Source organism: Saccostrea echinata, unplaced genomic scaffold (genome assembly GCF_033153115.1).
Source record: "Saccostrea echinata isolate AGI-Se365-2 ecotype Australia unplaced genomic scaffold, CSIRO_AGI_Sech_v1 ptg000012l, whole genome shotgun sequence".
NCBI lineage: Eukaryota > Metazoa > Mollusca > Bivalvia > Ostreida > Ostreidae > Saccostrea > Saccostrea echinata.
Window position 1 is genome coordinate 11,794,631 of NW_026889761.1, and position 18,094 is coordinate 11,812,724.

Here is an 18,094-nt window from a genome sequence, read left to right on the forward strand (position 1 = left end):
GATTTTTTTTTAACCTAAACTAAGATTTGAAAAGTTTCTACTTTTTCTTTCGTTTAATTGTCTCTATGAAAAGTAACACTGTAATATCTTAAAAATAATGTCAAATGGTGAATCTGTTTGAGAAGTATGAGAAGCAAAAGGCAAAATGGTTTTCTTTCTTTCATTAGCACAATTTTTTTTTTCAAATCTCTCATTAACTTTGGCCAAGATTTGTCCACAATAAAACCAAGAGATCAAATTTTAAGAGACTAGGGAATCTCCACGAATTATTAATTGAAAAGCCAGAGGAGACTCTTTATAAATGTCATACCAATGATCGACCAGCCTGAGAACATTTTGCCTCTCTTTGGTCAGTGTCCCAGTTGACAGTATGAGGCATCTTCACGCCACATTTTACAATCTTTGAAAGCTCAAAGCATGGATAAAAATAAAGATTAAAAAATCCACTAATGCAAGCAATATACCTATAGTGTATATGTCAACCTGAACTGATCTTCCTTACAGCAGCGGCAATTTTGTATGTTGCATGCACAAAGTTCTACACATGGTGACTATTAGTCCCCTATATATACCTGTGAAACCAGATGGGACTATACAGGTTTCCTTTCGTTTGTCTGTTCTGTCCCTCGTTCTGTCTGCTCATCCCACTTGGTTTTCCACCAGATCGCACCTCTATTGACAATTAAGCCTGCTATTCAAAAGCAATTTTTATAACCTCCTGCTTGAAAAGGTGGGTATATATATTGGGAAGTCTGCCCGTCCGTCTCTTTCCTACCTCTTGTGATATTTTTTCAAATTATTTCCGCCGTTGAAAAAAAGGATTTCTCTTTTACCTTGTCATTTTTAGACATCCAACAAAACGCTATATAGTAAGCTGAATAAAGGAATGTATGTTCCCCGCTGAAAGTATGTGACCTTGACCTTTCACCTCAGAATCAGTTAGGGTCATATTATTTTTCGTTATCGTTAGATGCAGTAATAAATGTCCCATACACTAAATGTAAAATTTTGACCCACGACGCCAGTTTTGACTTCAAAATCAAAAGGGATTTTTTTTAAGTCATAGGGAGTTATGATGTAAAGCTTTAGTACTTTTTGATATAACATCCGGGAAAGAAAATTTTACAGACAAACAGTATAACAGACAGATCAGTAACCCCCGCTTAAAAAAAAAAAAAAAAAAAAAAAAAAAAAAAAAAAAAAGCGGGGAAAAATAAACATGAGTTTGACTATTGTTAAGATCTAGTGGTGGATCCATACATTCGAATGTAAGGGAATGTGTGGTGATAAAGTGGGAGGGAATCACATACTCAACTTAATTGTGTGAAGTATATGATTTAAGTGAGTTCTACGAAAGCCCATTTAGTACGGAAGCCCATTTAGGACCCATCAAAAAATATTTTTGAATTTGATATAACGAATTGTCGAATTTGTTATAACGAATTTAATTTGTTCTAACAATTTCTTTGAATTCGTTATAACGAATTTAATCTGTTGTAACAAATTTATTGAATTCGTTTAACGAATTTGAATGCACAACTGATATACATGTCCTGTTGTATTACTCAATGTATTTAGACAAAATTTCCATTTACAAACGTGTAACTGTCTGTATGGAAGGATCAAGTGTCATAATTTCCGGCATTGACCTGTACTTGAAGAGTTAACGCCCTTTTTAAAAAATAACTTTTAAATCTACTCAGTTAAATATTTTTCAACAGAAATCCTTTTCCTGCATTATGATAAAAATGCCTCTTTTCACCGCAGCTTTTGTTTTGTATTCTTAAGAGTTTTAAAATCTATTTTTGAAATTAACTTATCTGACTAATAATAGATCTCAATACAATCTTTGTTGATTACTGCTTAGATGATTAATTTTTTGAAATATCTCTCGGTAAATCATTTCTATTCTTAAATGTTTCAGATGAATGTCAGAGTATTTTATAAGATATGGATAGTTAAAGATAAGAATTATGTACTATTAGAGGTAGAAATTTTTACCTTGACCTTTGATCTTTTAACTCTAAAATTGATGAGCTTCCTCCAGTGGTCATGTAGTTTTTAATGCAAGCAGACACGTGATTAAGTGAACTAGCCATTGAAACTTATTTGCGAACGATTTTCAATTTTAAAATTTATTTCATCGACAGTAATTAAGATTTCATGCAAAGTGCTAAAACAAAATATGTTAATTTGATGTATATTTAAAAACTAAAATAGGATATTTATGTAGAAATATTATGCATATCTAAAGAATTTCATTTGTTTATCACCAAAAGACTTAAATGACCTCTCAAGACAATTTAATTGACTAGGTGAATTATGCGTGGACTTCTCCTAATGCATGAAAAGTAAACTCAGTTGTTACCAAAGCCATTTTCTGTAACTTTGTCCTGTTCCTGTTCACACAGTTCAACTTAGTAATGTAGAGGTCGTCTGCATTTCCACAATCCCTTATCTCTAGTTTTCATAAAAGAACTTGAAATAGGTACGAAGAATAAGAAATGAATGCTTTTGAAAATCAGAAATGGCGCACCCCACTTTTTTTTTTTTATTAGCAGTGATGCGAGTATAGTCTACATAATATTAACAGATGCATGATAAAAAAAGTTTAATAAACTCAAATGTGTACAGTTAAAACATTTACTCTAAAATCTATACATAGCACTGACATTTTAAGTACAAAATATTTCCCCAGAAATTGACTAGCTGCAGATCTGTAGCTCGCTGGTCTGAAAAATGGGATGGATGACCAGAGAACTAAATATTCACCCACAAAAAGTGTAACTATGACACACAAAGGGGTGCACGTTACTCGATTTATTTTTCCGCATATTTATGCTCCATCTAAAAATATTATTAACCTTGTGTTCCTAAATGTAGCATATTCTTTTACTACTTCCACATTCCCCCAAACCGTTGTTAATACCCCCCCCCCCCGATAGTATTAAGACCATCGATACTGTGTTTTGAGTGGCATGATTTGCACATACATTTTAAAACTAGATGCCCATAATTACTTGTTATATGAAGTATATAATGTACTTTGAACACATCACTATATTTGTTTGAAAAAGCGGCCAAAAATATTTTCCTTACGATTTATTCAATTGAAATAAGATTTAGTTAATTAAGATCAAAAGTTTTATCAAAATTAAATGGACGAAAATCTTATTCAATATCACTTAAAAACAATAGAGGGTCGAGTTATTTTGCCACCTAAAATGGCAGTATAAACAGACAAAATTTTCGATGATCTCTATTTCAGGTCCGGGGGAGAGGGTGTTGGGAATGTTTTGTTGTAGAAGGTGAAAAATATGTTCAAAACATGGTGTAATATCTCGCGATAGCTTAATATTAGGAGAAATGAATTGCTAAACGTTCGCACTGTTTGTGCAATACATATAGAATTTTTCTTCTGTTTGTGGATCTGTATCTCTCTGGTCGTCCATCCCTATTCTTTTAGACCAGCGAGCTACACAGACCTGTAGTGCTCAACTAAATACGGACATGAAAAAAAAAATCTCAAAACACATACTAATATCCGTTCTCCAACAGGCAAACAACTGTGAATTATGCAAATGAAGAAGCACTGTTTCTTCCATTTTTATGCAAATGAAGAGACACTTTTTCTGCATGAGACCATCGAAAATTAATTGGGCTCATGTCAGAGCAATTACTTTAAATGTAAATGTGGAAACCATTAAATAGCCCCTAATCTAGCATCATATTTGAAAACACATGTTGAGACTTTCACAATGTCAGTCTCTGGCAGAATTGTAGATAACATAAAACAATAAACATTGTCAAAATTATCTAAAGCTAAAGATCTTGTTTCATCTTATCATATTCACAAGTATTGGCAACCCTCTTAAGGATTCATCTCCTTGAAAGCAATCGTCTGCTCTTGATGTCAGTTGCTTATTGATCAACTTGTCGAAGATATTCCTCTAGTTTTCGTTGATTTTCACTCAGTTTTTCTCTCAGCTGCTTGATTCTTTCTGCACTCATCTCAGATTTAGATAAGTTTTCAATATCTGTCTCACTACTCACCTTGGCAATATCGTTTAACAAGGTTTCATCTGCTAAATTGTCTTCAGTTTCAGCTCTTTGTTTTTTATCTGCTTTTTCAATAGAGCCTTCACTACTTGGAGATCGTGGTCTTTTATGTTTTTTATGTTTCTTATGCTTTTTCTCTTCCTCTCCATAACCAGACGACTTTGGTTCTGTTTTAATTTTCACTCCACCTGGGATGAAATAATATTTAGTCCCCTTGTTTACTTTTGATTTTGCCACACTTGAGATAGGTTCGTCGACAACTGTTTGGGCATCTGATGTTGCAGTAGTTACAGTACTTGTCGATGTTAGCAAAGTTGCCTGAGAAGACAAAAAAGACGTCGATGAGGAAGTTGGAGGCAGAGTTCGAACAACAGTATTTAATCCTGTTGAAGTTCCAAGTCTAGCTGTAAAGTCAGTCATCTGACTTTGCAAAAGCGGCCTCGAAGGTGCTGGTGGATTTACTGTCCTAACTGCCACAGGATAGGGAGTAGACTTGTTTACCAGATTTGCTGCTCTAACAGCGACCGGAAATGGTGTAGAATTGTTAACCATTCCCAACCGAACCTGACCAGAACTGACTACAGGTGGTGCAGGTATCCTCACTGTTCCAGACTGAGGATTGAACACAGGGATAGTACTGTTAATTATGTTACCTCCAGATTGAACAGTTGTATTTAAGGAATACGTACCACTACTGCTTACTGATACTCTGGGTAGAACGTTGCTGATAGGGTTGAACTGAGGTAGTGAAGAAACAGACGACCTGGAAGGATTTGGCAAATTTGGACCAACTTGTGTCAAAGAATTTCCAGACGATAGAGCTAAGCGTGTCCCTAAAAGAGATCTTGGATTGTTCAGTGGGTTTACTTGTATTGCTGGAGTTCCTATATTTGCAGTCACACATATAGGTACAGACACAAACGAACTTAAGTTGACACTGGTACATGGATTTGGAACAAGGACATTTTGGCCATTCATCCGCAAGAGCAGATATCTGTTTTGATTTGCTAAAGTTGTTTTAGGGCCTATCTGATTGACAGAAAGCACCGAGTTAGAAAACCGAAGCCGTGGGGTAGGATGTTGTACTGGGTTGCTTAAGCTTCTCTGTGAAAAATTATTCAGAGCTGGGATATTTTGTGGAGCTTTTTTCATGGGTTCCGATATTTTACTCCGAGTCTCTTTAACTTTCTTTCTAATTTGTAATCTCAACGAAGCATATATGGATCGTCTCTTTAGTTTCAAGTGCTTTTTCCTCGTGAGATCTTTCAAAAGCTTCTTCACAAATAATTTTCGACAAGCTACACTACACTGCGAATCTTTCACTCGACATCCCCTCATTTTTGTTGGTCGATGCGAAGTTGTACGTTGAAGAACGACAGAACAACCTTTTCGCAACCGTTTATCAGCCAAAGTTTCATCCGATATCTTAAGTTTAATCGCCTCTGCCCAGAAATCTACCTCTGAGAGTGGCATGTTCTTTCCGTTTGTCAGCCATGGCTTAATTGGATCAACTGGAGCAAGTGAAAACACAGAGTTAATTTGAATGGGAGATTCACTGATCTCTGTATGTGCCTTTGTGGTTGGTTGTGCATCATCTGCAGAAATGACGACGTTCTTTGCCACTGTTGTTGAGATACGGCTCATTTCATTTGAGATTTGAGATTGTGTCACTGACGATGATGGAACGAATGGAAAAGATACTGTTTGTAATTGTGGTGTTTGCATGCTGGGCTTAGCTGATGATGATACTAATCCTCCGCGATTAAGCGTGGAAAAGGATGTGGAAATGCCTTGATGGTGTCCTGTTGGAACTACTTGCGTTCTTGGATTTTGTGCAGTATTATTGAAATTTGAATTCACAATCCTGGCTGCAGGAATTGCACCATTAGTTGTAAAAGACAACTGTCCACTTCCAGTAATAGATTGTAAGGGTACCTGTACAGTAGGTCTTGATGAGACGCTAGGATGCTGTTGTAAGTAGGTGGTTACGGTTGGTAAGTAATTTTGAGACGCACTAAATGTCTTAGATGGATAAACATTTGATGAAACCAGTGTCTGACTAATACCTGTGTTTGAGATGGTTCTAGCTGATGTAACAGACGGACTATTTGATTGCACTGTTGCACGTGCTACAGTTTCATTCTGTTTCACCCTCTGAACACTGGATCCTATAATCTGCGTATTCTTTGAGACACTGTGAACAGATGGAGTTGTATTTTGAAATGTTTTTGAAATGGTCGAATCTTTTAGACTCTGTGTTATTGCATCATTGATTAAATAAGCATTGGCAGTTTTTGAAGTGCTGGATATGGTTTGGCTATTTAGAGTTTGTGAATCTGGAGTCGTTTTTGAAGACGGTGTAACAATCATTGACTTAGAATTTAATTTAGCTGCACTGTCCTTTGTGAACAACATAACTGGGGTTGGTGCAGTAGACTGAGTATGCTTTGAATTATCATTTTTCTGCGATTCAACGGCGTCAGTATCATCACATAGATCTATAACAATAGGCTCACTTGAAGGAAGTGAAGGTTTGGCGGATTTTGAAGACAGACTTTTTGAAGCTGGTGTAGCCTTTTTATCTATCATAGGCCTAAAGACTGGTCGTAAGTAAGTACTGTCACCGGACACGACATGCTCCCATCCAACACCTTCTTTTCCAGACGGTCCGTTTGGCAAAACTGCAAACATCTTTCCACTGTTGGGTCCTTGTTCAGGTATCATAAAAACACCCATAGACCCATCAGGCTTAAGTCTTGCCATGAGACGATGCTTAAGATGATATTCTCCAAGAATTTTGGAATCTCCCTTAAGCTGAATGGTACCATCATTCCGAATCAAAAGAATACCACTGTCACTGTTAAAATACATAGTAAAATAATAATTACTAGCAACGTATACCATATATTACATTTAAATGTTTGCTAAAAATTAAATTTCAGTCAAGGCAGTCGTAATGTGTCGTAGTTGTGCCAATGATCACACCCTTACTGAACGTAAATTATTCCTTGAAATTCGAAAAAAACAAGAATATGGTCCTTGATAGGGACGTTTAGATTCACAACGAAAATTAAGATATGTCACTCGTGACATGAGTTATATCAAGAATTTTTTTGAAAAGTATACTAGTATTGTAGATAGCTACTCATACAGTACGATTCAAAACCACAAAGAAAACTTGGGGTCAGTGCTACTGAGCAACGGTACAAATAATTTGACCTTTTTGCAGTGAAATTGTAACACTCTTTTAACCTTTATCATATTTTACCAGAGGTAAATATGATCTTATTTTATGTGAAATACACTGTAGTTTGAATAATATTGAAAATTTTAAAAATCCTGTAAATTAATGCGCATAAAATATCTTGTGACCTTTTTGCATCAATAAAGTATCATATTTGGGGTATTGAAAATCTTAACAGGCAATTAAATATTTTCTTGTATCAAGCTTTTTATGACTTTAGTGCTGATCGGTTGAAAGTATCGTGTAATTTTAAATAGTGAAAGAAAAAGTTGGGGCCAGTGATGTAAATTGTGAGATACTGGCCAAAATATGGGATCTATAATTTGATTTGTTTAATTCAAATATGCTATAAAAATTGAACTGTAATTGATAATTTTGACATGAGAGGTTACGATCATTTTTTTTCATAACCTGACGAGTGACATACCTTAAAATGTTTTAATGAAAATTTAGATTACATGTGGGCAGTACATGGGTGGTTTTTCGTCACCATCCTTTGTAAATTTCTCATATTAAAGCTCAGAACCACTTCAATTGTTTTGCATATAGTAATTAAATATAGAGCTGAAATTTGTGATTGTGCATCTGCATGATGATAAATATACCCGGTATCCATTATTACTAGTAATTTTCATGCAGATTCTACTTGAAATGGGAACTGATTTTCGAAATTTTGTTCTTTGAAGATATTCACTTTTAGTTTTAATTACATGTTCTTGTGATCAGAACCCTCTCCCCCGGATTATATACACCTTGGTCTCATGGATTTTTCATTTTTTAATGAATTATTTCTTCTTGAAGATACTCAAATGTAAGAGCTCAATACGAAAAAGAAAACCTAGACTTATGTTCAAATGACATGAATGCACCTTCCAGTGGTACATTTTGTATTGCAACGTGAAAAAAATATACCTTTCAGTTAAATATGATGATTGAATGATTTATTATGCCCCCGTAATCGAAGATTCGGGGGCATATAGTTTTTGCCTTGTCCGTCCGTCTGTCTGTCTGTTTGTCCGCAAAAACTTTACCCTTGACCATAACTTTTGATTGGTTGAAGCTATGGCTTTCATATTTCACATGTGTATTCTTTGTGACAAGACCTTTCTTTGGGTACCATCACATCTGACCTTTTGACCTTGACCTTGGAGTCTGACCCACTTTTGCAAAATTTTATGAGACTTTAACCTTGGCAATAACTTTTGACCAGTTGGTGCTATGGCTTTCATACTCCACATGTGTATTCCTTGTGACAAGACCTTCCTTTGGATACCAACAACTTTAACCCTTTGACCTTGACCTTGGAGTTAGACCTACTTTGAAAAAACTTTAACTTTGGCCATAACATTTGAACGTTTGGTTCTAGGGCTTTCACATTTCATGAACATGTGTATCACTTGTGATAAGACCTTCCCTTGGGCACCATTTGACCTTGACATTTTACTTACTTTTAAAAAACTTTAACCTTCGCCATAACTTTTCAACAGTTTTGTGCTAGGGCTCTCATATTTCACAAGTATATTCCTCGAGACAAGACCTTTCTTTGGGTACCAACATTTTTGATTTCTTGACCTGGAGTTTGACTTGCATTTGAGAAACTTTAAACTTCGCCATAAGCTGCCATACGGGGGAATCAGTGTTTCACAAACACATCTTGTTGTATGTTGTTTTACGTCCCATTCGAGAATTTTCACTCATGGAGACGTCACCACATACCGGTGAAGGGCTTTAGACCTATACTCGGCACTCATGGCCATTGAGCAGTGAGGGTTCTTTATCGTGCCAATGCCTACCGAATCGGTTTATAAGGTCTCATCCGAAAGACCCGTGACTTTCACTTATAGTGCCGGGCGCTTGGCGAAGAAACAGTCACTACCTATGTTTGTCCCCCGCTTTCGCGAAAGCAGGGGGATATTAAATCTCATTCGTCTGTCAGTCTGACACAAAAACTTTAACCTTGGTCATAACTTTTCAATGAGAAGAGATAGGGCTTTCATATTTGGTCAAACTTCAAGGTCAAGGTCACGGGATCAAAAATAGTGTATTTGAAAAGGATTTGTTACAGGTAATGTACATGTGAAATATGAATATATGAATATCTCTCATTCAAAAATTATGACCAAGGTTAAATTTTTTGTGACAGACTGACAGACGAATGAGATTTAACGTCCCCTCGCTTTCGCAAAAGCGGGGGACAATAAAGAGTCTATATATATATATATATATATATATATATATATATATATATATATATATATATATATATATATATATATATATATATATATATTGCTTTTGTGTTTATGCTGAAAACTAGTGGCCAAAACTTTTTCATGGGTTTGGCAAAAATGGCCTATTATACTTTTATTTTAATTTAAATTTAGTTTCTCTGTCCTATGAGATTGCTTTCCAATATGAACCACTGTGCTAAACGCAAAATGAGAAAAAGTTAGATCACAGTCACAGTGAAGGCCAAGGTCGGAAAAATATAACTTGACATAACCAAAATGTAGTAGCGTATGAATTGACAATATTGAAGTTTCCTTGAAATGAGCTTAACGCAAATTGAAGAATAGTGAGGTTAACATAGGGAAGGTCAAGGTCAGAAAATTAAGAAACAGTATACACTTATTTCATGACTACGAGGGGAACAGTCAAACTGTTGTCCCGAGGTAATGGGGAAGACCTGGGAAACTGTTGCCCGAGGCCGAAGGCCGAGGGCAACAGTTTCCCAGGTCTTCCCCATTATCGAGGGACAACAGTTTGACTGTTTCCCGAGTTGTCATGAAATAAGTGTTTTATTACCTAACCTACTATATAATTTCTTAAAGTAATGATATCGACATAATAATCAATGGCTTTTAAAATACATTGACAAAAGTTTGTATTATTTTTTAAAACCAAACTAAACAAGATGAATATTAATCAAATATTCACACTGATTGGTGAAAAATTAATGGGTGTGATATTATCATGCGCTAATAAATTGGGAAAAAAAAGCATGTAGTAAACAACATAATGATGTCTTAAAGATTTGAATATTGCACGTTTATGGCAAAGATCTATACTGAATGAAAGGGGCCTACATTTTTCCCAAACTACCCTCAGAAAAGGTGTTCATGGCCTCTTCTTTGAAATGATATTAAATTGAATATATATTTAAATTGGTATCAGGTTTACTTTTCAGATGATAATTTCAAATTGAATAAAAATGCTTCAATTTATATATAATTCAATATTATAGCTGTAAAGTACGGGAAATTAACTATGACGTCATAATGGAACAGTTCAGTCATGCAACAGTTCATTCTGTGACCGGGTAAACAGTTTTGACTGTTTCATGATTTGCAAAAACATTAAAAAGAATCAGGAAACAGTTCAAAATGCCTAATTACAATTTATATAGTAGGTAAGGTAATAAAAAAAAATAGCTCCCACCGATATGTTTCAGTGAAATACATGTATCGGGAACAGTTACTAAACGCAAACTGTGACTGACAGACAGGCGGAAGGACGGATAATACACAAAACAAAACAATGTGTCCCCGCCATATTCAAGACAGGGCATACAAAGTCTTAATAACTTTGGTTTACATTGACCCAGTAGTAAAGGAGAAGAAGTTGAATAGAACGTAAAAACGATAGAGACGGGCAACGGCGGACAGATAAAAACTTTGATCGGAAAAGCTTACTATTGCGTTTGGTACAGGTAAGCAAAAACTTACTAAGAAAATGTACAATTCTGGGGGAATACTGGGAGTCATAACGATTTAAAACTCATTAGATTTTGGGGTTTTGGCGTTTGCTTTCAACTTTATTTCTGTTTTGCAATGCAAAGGGAAATGGGTAGCAATTATTTCTATTATATACCCAAGCCTATATTATGTTTTTCGATATTCAGAGGTAATAAAAATTTGAAAAATCAATACGTCGGTTGGGAAAAGGGTAACTTTTGACACTGAGAAAGGGGTCTTTGAAAGGCCCAAATTAAAGAAAATCGACAGGGCCAACTGTAAAATAATGTTTGTTTGCCCTTTCCCGACTTAGGATGAAAAAAAAAAATGGGTCGGTAAGTAGGTGGGAAATTTTCAACATCAACGCTGAAATTTCAATATCTATTTTCCGAATAGCATAAAAAAGATAATTGTTTCCTGGAGGTTAAAAAAGTTTTGAGTCGGGGCTTTTTAGCCAGTCGGTCGGAAGAGGACAACCAAACAATTTTTAAAGATAGCCTAGCCCTGCAACCATGATAGCAAGGACAACAACCATTTAACCAAGTGCCTAACAAACATGGCTCGAAACGATATCATCCATATAGACACTAGGGAAGGGAAATTTCCAAACTAAACTCAAACTGCACACGTTAAAACTAACACAGTATCAAGGGGTTGAGGGATAACCATCGCCTGTTGAACGATCATATTTTGATATCGATACGACAGTAACGACACCGACAGAGGGGAAAATCTGAAAGGTATTCAAGCATAAACAAGTTTTTTTATTCAGTAAATAAACTACGGTATTTAAGTCTTAAAAAATATAATGAATAAATTAATACAATGCTGAGATGTAATACAATACTTCTTAAAAACCTAATCACAAATTCTTGAAGTTCATTTCACAGGGGATGTATACTCCTTCTAGGCACCCGATCTCACCTCTGGTGTTTCCAGGGGTCCGTGTTTTTTGCCCTGTTCACGATATGTTTTGTTTACTTGGTTTATGAGATAGATCTCTGTTCGTTATCTCAGTTCAGTATAGCGCTAAATAATGGTTACAGTACACTCTAAGTTTAAAGAACGACAGTAAATCTATCACCGATGTATAAGTTACATCGTGTCTTGTCTATATCTCAGTCAACCTTTTTTTAACATTTATGATTATAATATGTGTGAAAAAAATTCCATCAACTACAAAATATTAAATTTTCTGTTCATTACATTTCCTTTGATTTTCCATTTGCCTCTGTTTTTTCGTAGCACAGTGTCATAGGCTGTGACGTCATAGTTGAGCGGTTTAGAAGTCACAGCTCAGCGATTGTGAGGTTGTAAACATATATTTCAACAACACATTTATAAAAATTTGGCAGTTTTAAACTCTGTCAGAATGGATTATTTACTCTCTCTCTCTCTCTCTCTCTCTGTTTTAACAGGCCAGGGATTTTTTTAAACGCTTCGTGAAGGGAAGTTTTGTCACACTTCTGTTATTCTTTCATACTGTTACAAAATATAATTTTGATATTCTTTCACACTGAGACAACTATCACTTTTATTCAGTAAATAAATTACGGTATTTAAGTCTTGAAAATGTAATGAATAAATTAATTCAATGCTGAGATGTGAATACAATACTTCTTAAAAACCTAATCACAAATTCTTGAAGTTCATTTCACAGGGGATGTATACTCCCTCTAGGCACCTGATCCCACCTCTGGTGTTTCCAGGGGTCCGTGTTTTTTGCCCTGTTCACGATACGTTTTCTTTACTTGGTTTATAAGATAGATCTCTGTTCGTTAGCTTAGTTCAGTATAGCGCTAAATAATGGTTACGGTACACTGTAAGTATTATACAAGTAACATGATGACAGGCTCTGAAATCGATATGACAACGATATACAATAAAAAGATATAAATCAGAAAGCGACATTCTAAAAAGTAAAACTTAACATCATTCATATGATCATATCTGCGAAGATTTGTGTTTTAACTCGTCAAAAAAAAATAAATTAATTAATTAAAAAAAATTAAAATTATACAAATTTTCACACGGCAAAATTAACATGTATTATCAAAATTGCAAGCTTACCTCTCTTTAATGATTGGGGAATATAAGGTTGAATTTTTTTTCATGTTGAAATAGATACAATTTTTTTTAATTTTATATCCATAAAAATTTTCGGTAGAATTTCATGATTAACATGTTGTGAGAGCGCCATTATAAAATTGTATTCAGAAACTTTTTCTCAACCTGAAAGTTGTCAACACTAAGAACTTTGGATGTGTTTGTAAGATTGTCATTTATCCTTGAACTTTCAACTTTTTATTTGGTTGATAAAGAAAAGTGGGAATTCTAGGATGTAATAATAATATATATGAAACTTAAATCAAGATAAGTCACAATATAAAATCAGAACACAAGTGTTGTCAGTTTGTGTTCAGTGATGTGTTCAGCTAACAAATCGAACACACAAGGTAAATCGTAACCAAAAAAGGAGAAAGCTCGAGCCAAGCTATTTGGTGTAGTTACGAAGAATGCAATGTCATTGAATATTATGAATCTTCTTGTAATTCCAAATCAGTCAACTGAATTTATTTCAAGAGAAATTCAGAATTTAAAACAAACATCAACGCAAGTTGTCTATGTCCCTTTAAACGAATCAACATTTTTCGAATAGACAACCTTTTAAAAATAAAATGTTTTAGTTATACGTACAGAATCTGTAGTAATCTTGATGGAAATTTATATAAATCACTTTTAAAATTCCTTGAAATAAGAAATTTTGAATTAGGTGTTATGCATCCTTAATTACTAGTAATAATGGTAGCATTGGTAGGCTGAGATAAGATTATTAAAATGACGTCATTATGACACGCCAACTACTTCTCCCTACAATGACTTTAAAAATGTTTGCTTGTCCTCTCCAGATTTAAAAAAAAGAAAGAAGAAAAAATTGGGTAGGTAGGTAGGGAGGATTTTTTTTTCACAAACACTTACGAATAAGAAGTTAAAATAATTATTTAATGCGATGAAAAAACTTAGAAATAAATTGTTTCCTGGAGGTAAGGTAAAAGAGTTTTGATTCGGACCGTTTTTGTCAGTCGGCTGGGAGAGGGCAAACATTTTTTTTTAAAGATGGTATTATTCTCATATTTCTGGTCTACACAGATAAAAATTGAAAGTTAACAACTATATATACTATGTTAAGGAAACGTTTCTTAAAATAACCGCGTTTATATCTCGAGGAAAAGTCTTACCTGCTCATGTTGCCTTTTAAGCATGCCTCTTCAAGAACAGACTTTTTTTATCAATCTGAAGAAAAACATTACTCTAATAACTACTCCGAATAGATAGCTATGAGATAAATTAGAATTTAAAAAAAAAATAGATTTTTTTTTTAAAGTGAGTGAGAACTTACCTCAAAAGTTTATTCAAAATAACTTTTTACTTGTTGAAAAATGTGTAGGCCTAGTTATAAAACAGTAATATCGTTTGCTCATAAATATGACGTCATTTTGCGTTAAATAACGTCATAATATTTTTCATGACGTAACAATAAAACTACATCATTTCCAATAAAATTTAATGATATTTGTATCAAAATTCCTAAAAATTCAGTTTAAATCAAACATTTCTAAAATTAAATATATTAAACAAATTTTATCATAAATAATACTAATCATAAGATTTTTTGATCCTTTCTTCTCATGCACTGCTGAATCGCGAAAATCTAGTTTCTGAAATTTTCAACAACTAAGATTAAATATATACATACACCTTTTTTATTCATATAGACCCGTTATCTCACAGTCAAAATAAATAATACAATTTACATTTGTAAACATATTTCTTAATATATACATTTTTTAAAAATTTTGCCATACCGAACTTTCAACCAATCAGAGAAAAGAAAATTTTGCCTCCGTAATCATTAAACCGCCCGGATGTTTGTGTTCGCGCCGAAGACAAATCGGTATTGCAAAGAAATTGCAGAATATTATGAAATACTTACTTCTCAGAACAATATCTGTATCAAAAAGTATCATAAAGAGGCATTTTCAATCATCAACATTCATCCATTCTCCTGAAAACGGCGATTTTCTACACACCACGTTTATTATCTCCTCTTTGAAAACAAGAGATGCGTGCGCATGTTCATTACCCATGAATCCTACAACCCACGTGATTCGGCTATTTTTAATCGAAAGGATCACAGAATGAGGTCATGTGCGCAGTAATACAAGTGTTGAAATGTAAAATATAGTTCTCTCGAATTGGGGAAACTTTAGTTTTGATCTTGTTTTTTCTATTGTTAGGTACCTTTGCTTGTTCATTGAATCATAATTTTGAATGGAAAATTTTGTTTATGTTTTCTAAAAGAAGAATATTACTGATGTAGATAATTGTTCGCTATGAAAATGTCTTGGGGTACACCACGGGGTAATAATGAATAAATTTGAAAAATTCAGACGAAGTTGTAAATGCCGTGTTGTCATATATTATCTTAAAATAGTTAATTCAGCAATGTTGACGTTTTATTAAACAACTACATACACCTTACACAGTCAGTCAATCAAAATATGTGTATAACAAAAGGATTCTTAAATAGGTTAAAGCCATATATTTTATTTTCTCCACATAGTATGCATGCAATCCTCGGTAGTATAGTGGTAAGTATCCCCGCCTGTCACGCGGGAGACCGGGGTTCGATTCCCCGCCGGGGAGGCACAATCTTTTTCTCAAGTTCTTTTATTTTGTATTTTTTCCCCTTTTAATTTCTTCTTCATTTTTTAAAAAAATTAAAATGCATTTTTTGTGATTTCACTAATTTCTTTATACTAAGTTCAGTTCTTTTCTTATAACATGCAATTCAAAGTGAAAAAAAAAATCATGCTTTAAAAAAGATCATTCAGACCAAGAGTATACTAGCTGCAGATCTGTAGTTCGCCGGTCTGAAAAATACGGGTGGACGACCATTCCAATCATTTCCAGACCAGCCAGCTTCAGATCTGCAGCTATAATGAGTACATACCTGCAAGGTATGCTTCTGATGATCTGTTGTTTTTTTTAAACTGAAACAGAAAATCACAAAATTTTGATCCAGAGATGCTGGAGGGGGAGGCATATCGGCCCTTCGTGACGTTCAGCTTCAATTATTTTAATAGGGACATCATAATACAATCATTGACATGGCCCAATCATTGACATGGCCGTAGGAAGGGGGCACGCCCCCCCCCCCTCCCCCCAATAATTTTGCCGATATATAGAATACTATAGAAAACATAGCTACTGTATGCTCGTGCCCCCTCAATAATAATGTCTGATCCCCCCCTTTTTTTTTTTTTTGCTTGCTTGTCAGGGAATTTTGGTAGTGGTAGTTGATAGTGACCCCTCCCCAACTGAAAATGTATGGTTGTGCCCCCTCAAAGTGATATTGCTTCCTACGGGCCTGATTGATTTTGTGCAAAACTCTTGTATGCGTGATGAAATTGTGAATGATGACATAAGTGAATTATCATATTCATCATTTCAGGCTTGAATACACAATATATATCAATGAACAGACAGGTAAGATGTTTACTTTTCAATTTTCTTGGTGTAATGGGAATTTATTGATTTTCTTTTTCTCAAATTCAATTGATTTGATTTTTTGTTTCTGCTGGTAATCTGTTAAAAAAGTTTGTAATTCAACTCCCAAGTTATCTTTAGTGCATGGGCATTCAATTTTCTGTTATAGTAAATATTTATACAAACAAGATGTTACAATTTTAAACACTGCCATATATACTATGTTATTTGAACAACTCAAAATCTTTTTTTTATTTCTTCTCGTAAACTTCAATTCTGCATAAAATTTATCATCATACATAGTATACGTACAGTATAACTCATGAAATATCTAATTAGCTTCATTAATATAGTAGGTTGTGTGCAGTGACGAATGCAAGAGTTCGTGTATGGGTGTGTCGCGCGGGGGTGGGGTGGGGTGGATCTCTCACTCCCTCCATATTTTGAGGGTTATGGTCGATAACACCTCCCCCATCAACACCACCACATGCTCCTGAAATTAGGAAAAAAATAAATATCAAACATCCGATTACACATTTTTTGTTTTCTTTCCCCTACGATTTTTTCCAGTGAAAAGAGAAATGTCTTACTCAAAGTACAGTGAATTCCGTTTCTAATGGTCTCCCGGAAAGCACTGCATAATTTTGGATGAAAAAAAGAAGGAAAAAACAGCATAAAATTCCCTTTTGCATTTTTAAGATACCATTAAATTCTTACTGTCATTTTTCAGGATATTCAGTTTGATTTTAGAAAATAGATAAATAAATTCATGCATGAATTAAGTTACTTACATTTGCATTCGCACTCTTACAGGAATAAGTCACGGAAAAAGTGCATAGTATGATCTCACTTGTAAATGGTTGAATTTTGTTTCACAGCATTCTCCTTTTAATACGAAGGGATGAAAAATGGTTGATTTCATATCCTATTGTATGCATGATATTTTTGTTTTCATTTTTGATTTTGATGACACCTAGTGTTAAGAACCGGTAATTTAAACTTTGATCAGTTTATGTAACACCAAATGGAGACAGTAGAAAATACAAGTTGATCCATACTATGTACAAGTATATTTAAATCAGTTTATTCAAACAATTTTAATACATTTAAACACTCCATTTCAAGTTTTCTGCATGCATATAAAGTTTAAGATATTCTGCATGGAGGAATTAAGTGTCTCTGGATATACAGCCGTGCCCAATTATAGCCACAATAAAGTTTTTCTTAATAGAATTTCCACGTACAGTGTGCAGCGTATGCTTGATCCACCCCTCAATGCAGAACCAGAACTGCTAGTCGTTTATATTTAGACAAACACGTGGATTGCATTTTTATACGCACGTCACTACAAGCAAGATTTTATTCAGACTTTAATATTTACTGTCAGAATCTTCATCAATCAAATAACACAAAGTGTAAAATAAAATAGCTTTAAATGACTTCAGGTACTCTCGAATAAGTTACACTATAACTTCCTGTGTTGTCATGTAAACGATATCGACCTTTG

At 34.3% G+C, this 18,094-nt stretch overlaps 1 protein-coding gene and 1 non-coding gene across 2 annotated transcripts; one reads left to right on the forward strand and one right to left on the reverse strand.

Annotated features, from left to right (window-relative positions):
• Positions 1-2,959: 2,959 nt before the first annotated feature.
• LOC133185354 (uncharacterized) lies at positions 2,960-15,131 on the reverse strand. The gene is made up of 3 exons (XM_061320511.1): positions 15,032-15,131; positions 14,277-14,331; positions 2,960-6,916 (listed from the first exon to the last, which is right to left on the reverse strand). The coding sequence occupies exons 2-3, from the start codon at positions 14,282-14,284 to the stop codon at positions 3,922-3,924; spliced, it is 3,003 nt and encodes a 1,000-aa protein (XP_061176495.1). The 5' UTR covers positions 14,285-14,331; positions 15,032-15,131; the 3' UTR covers positions 2,960-3,921.
• A 541-nt stretch (positions 15,132-15,672) lies between these two features.
• Positions 15,673-15,744, forward strand: Trnad-guc (transfer RNA aspartic acid (anticodon GUC)). The gene has a single exon. It is a non-coding gene; the product is annotated as a tRNA-Asp (tRNA).
• The last annotated feature ends 2,350 nt before the right edge of the window (positions 15,745-18,094 follow it).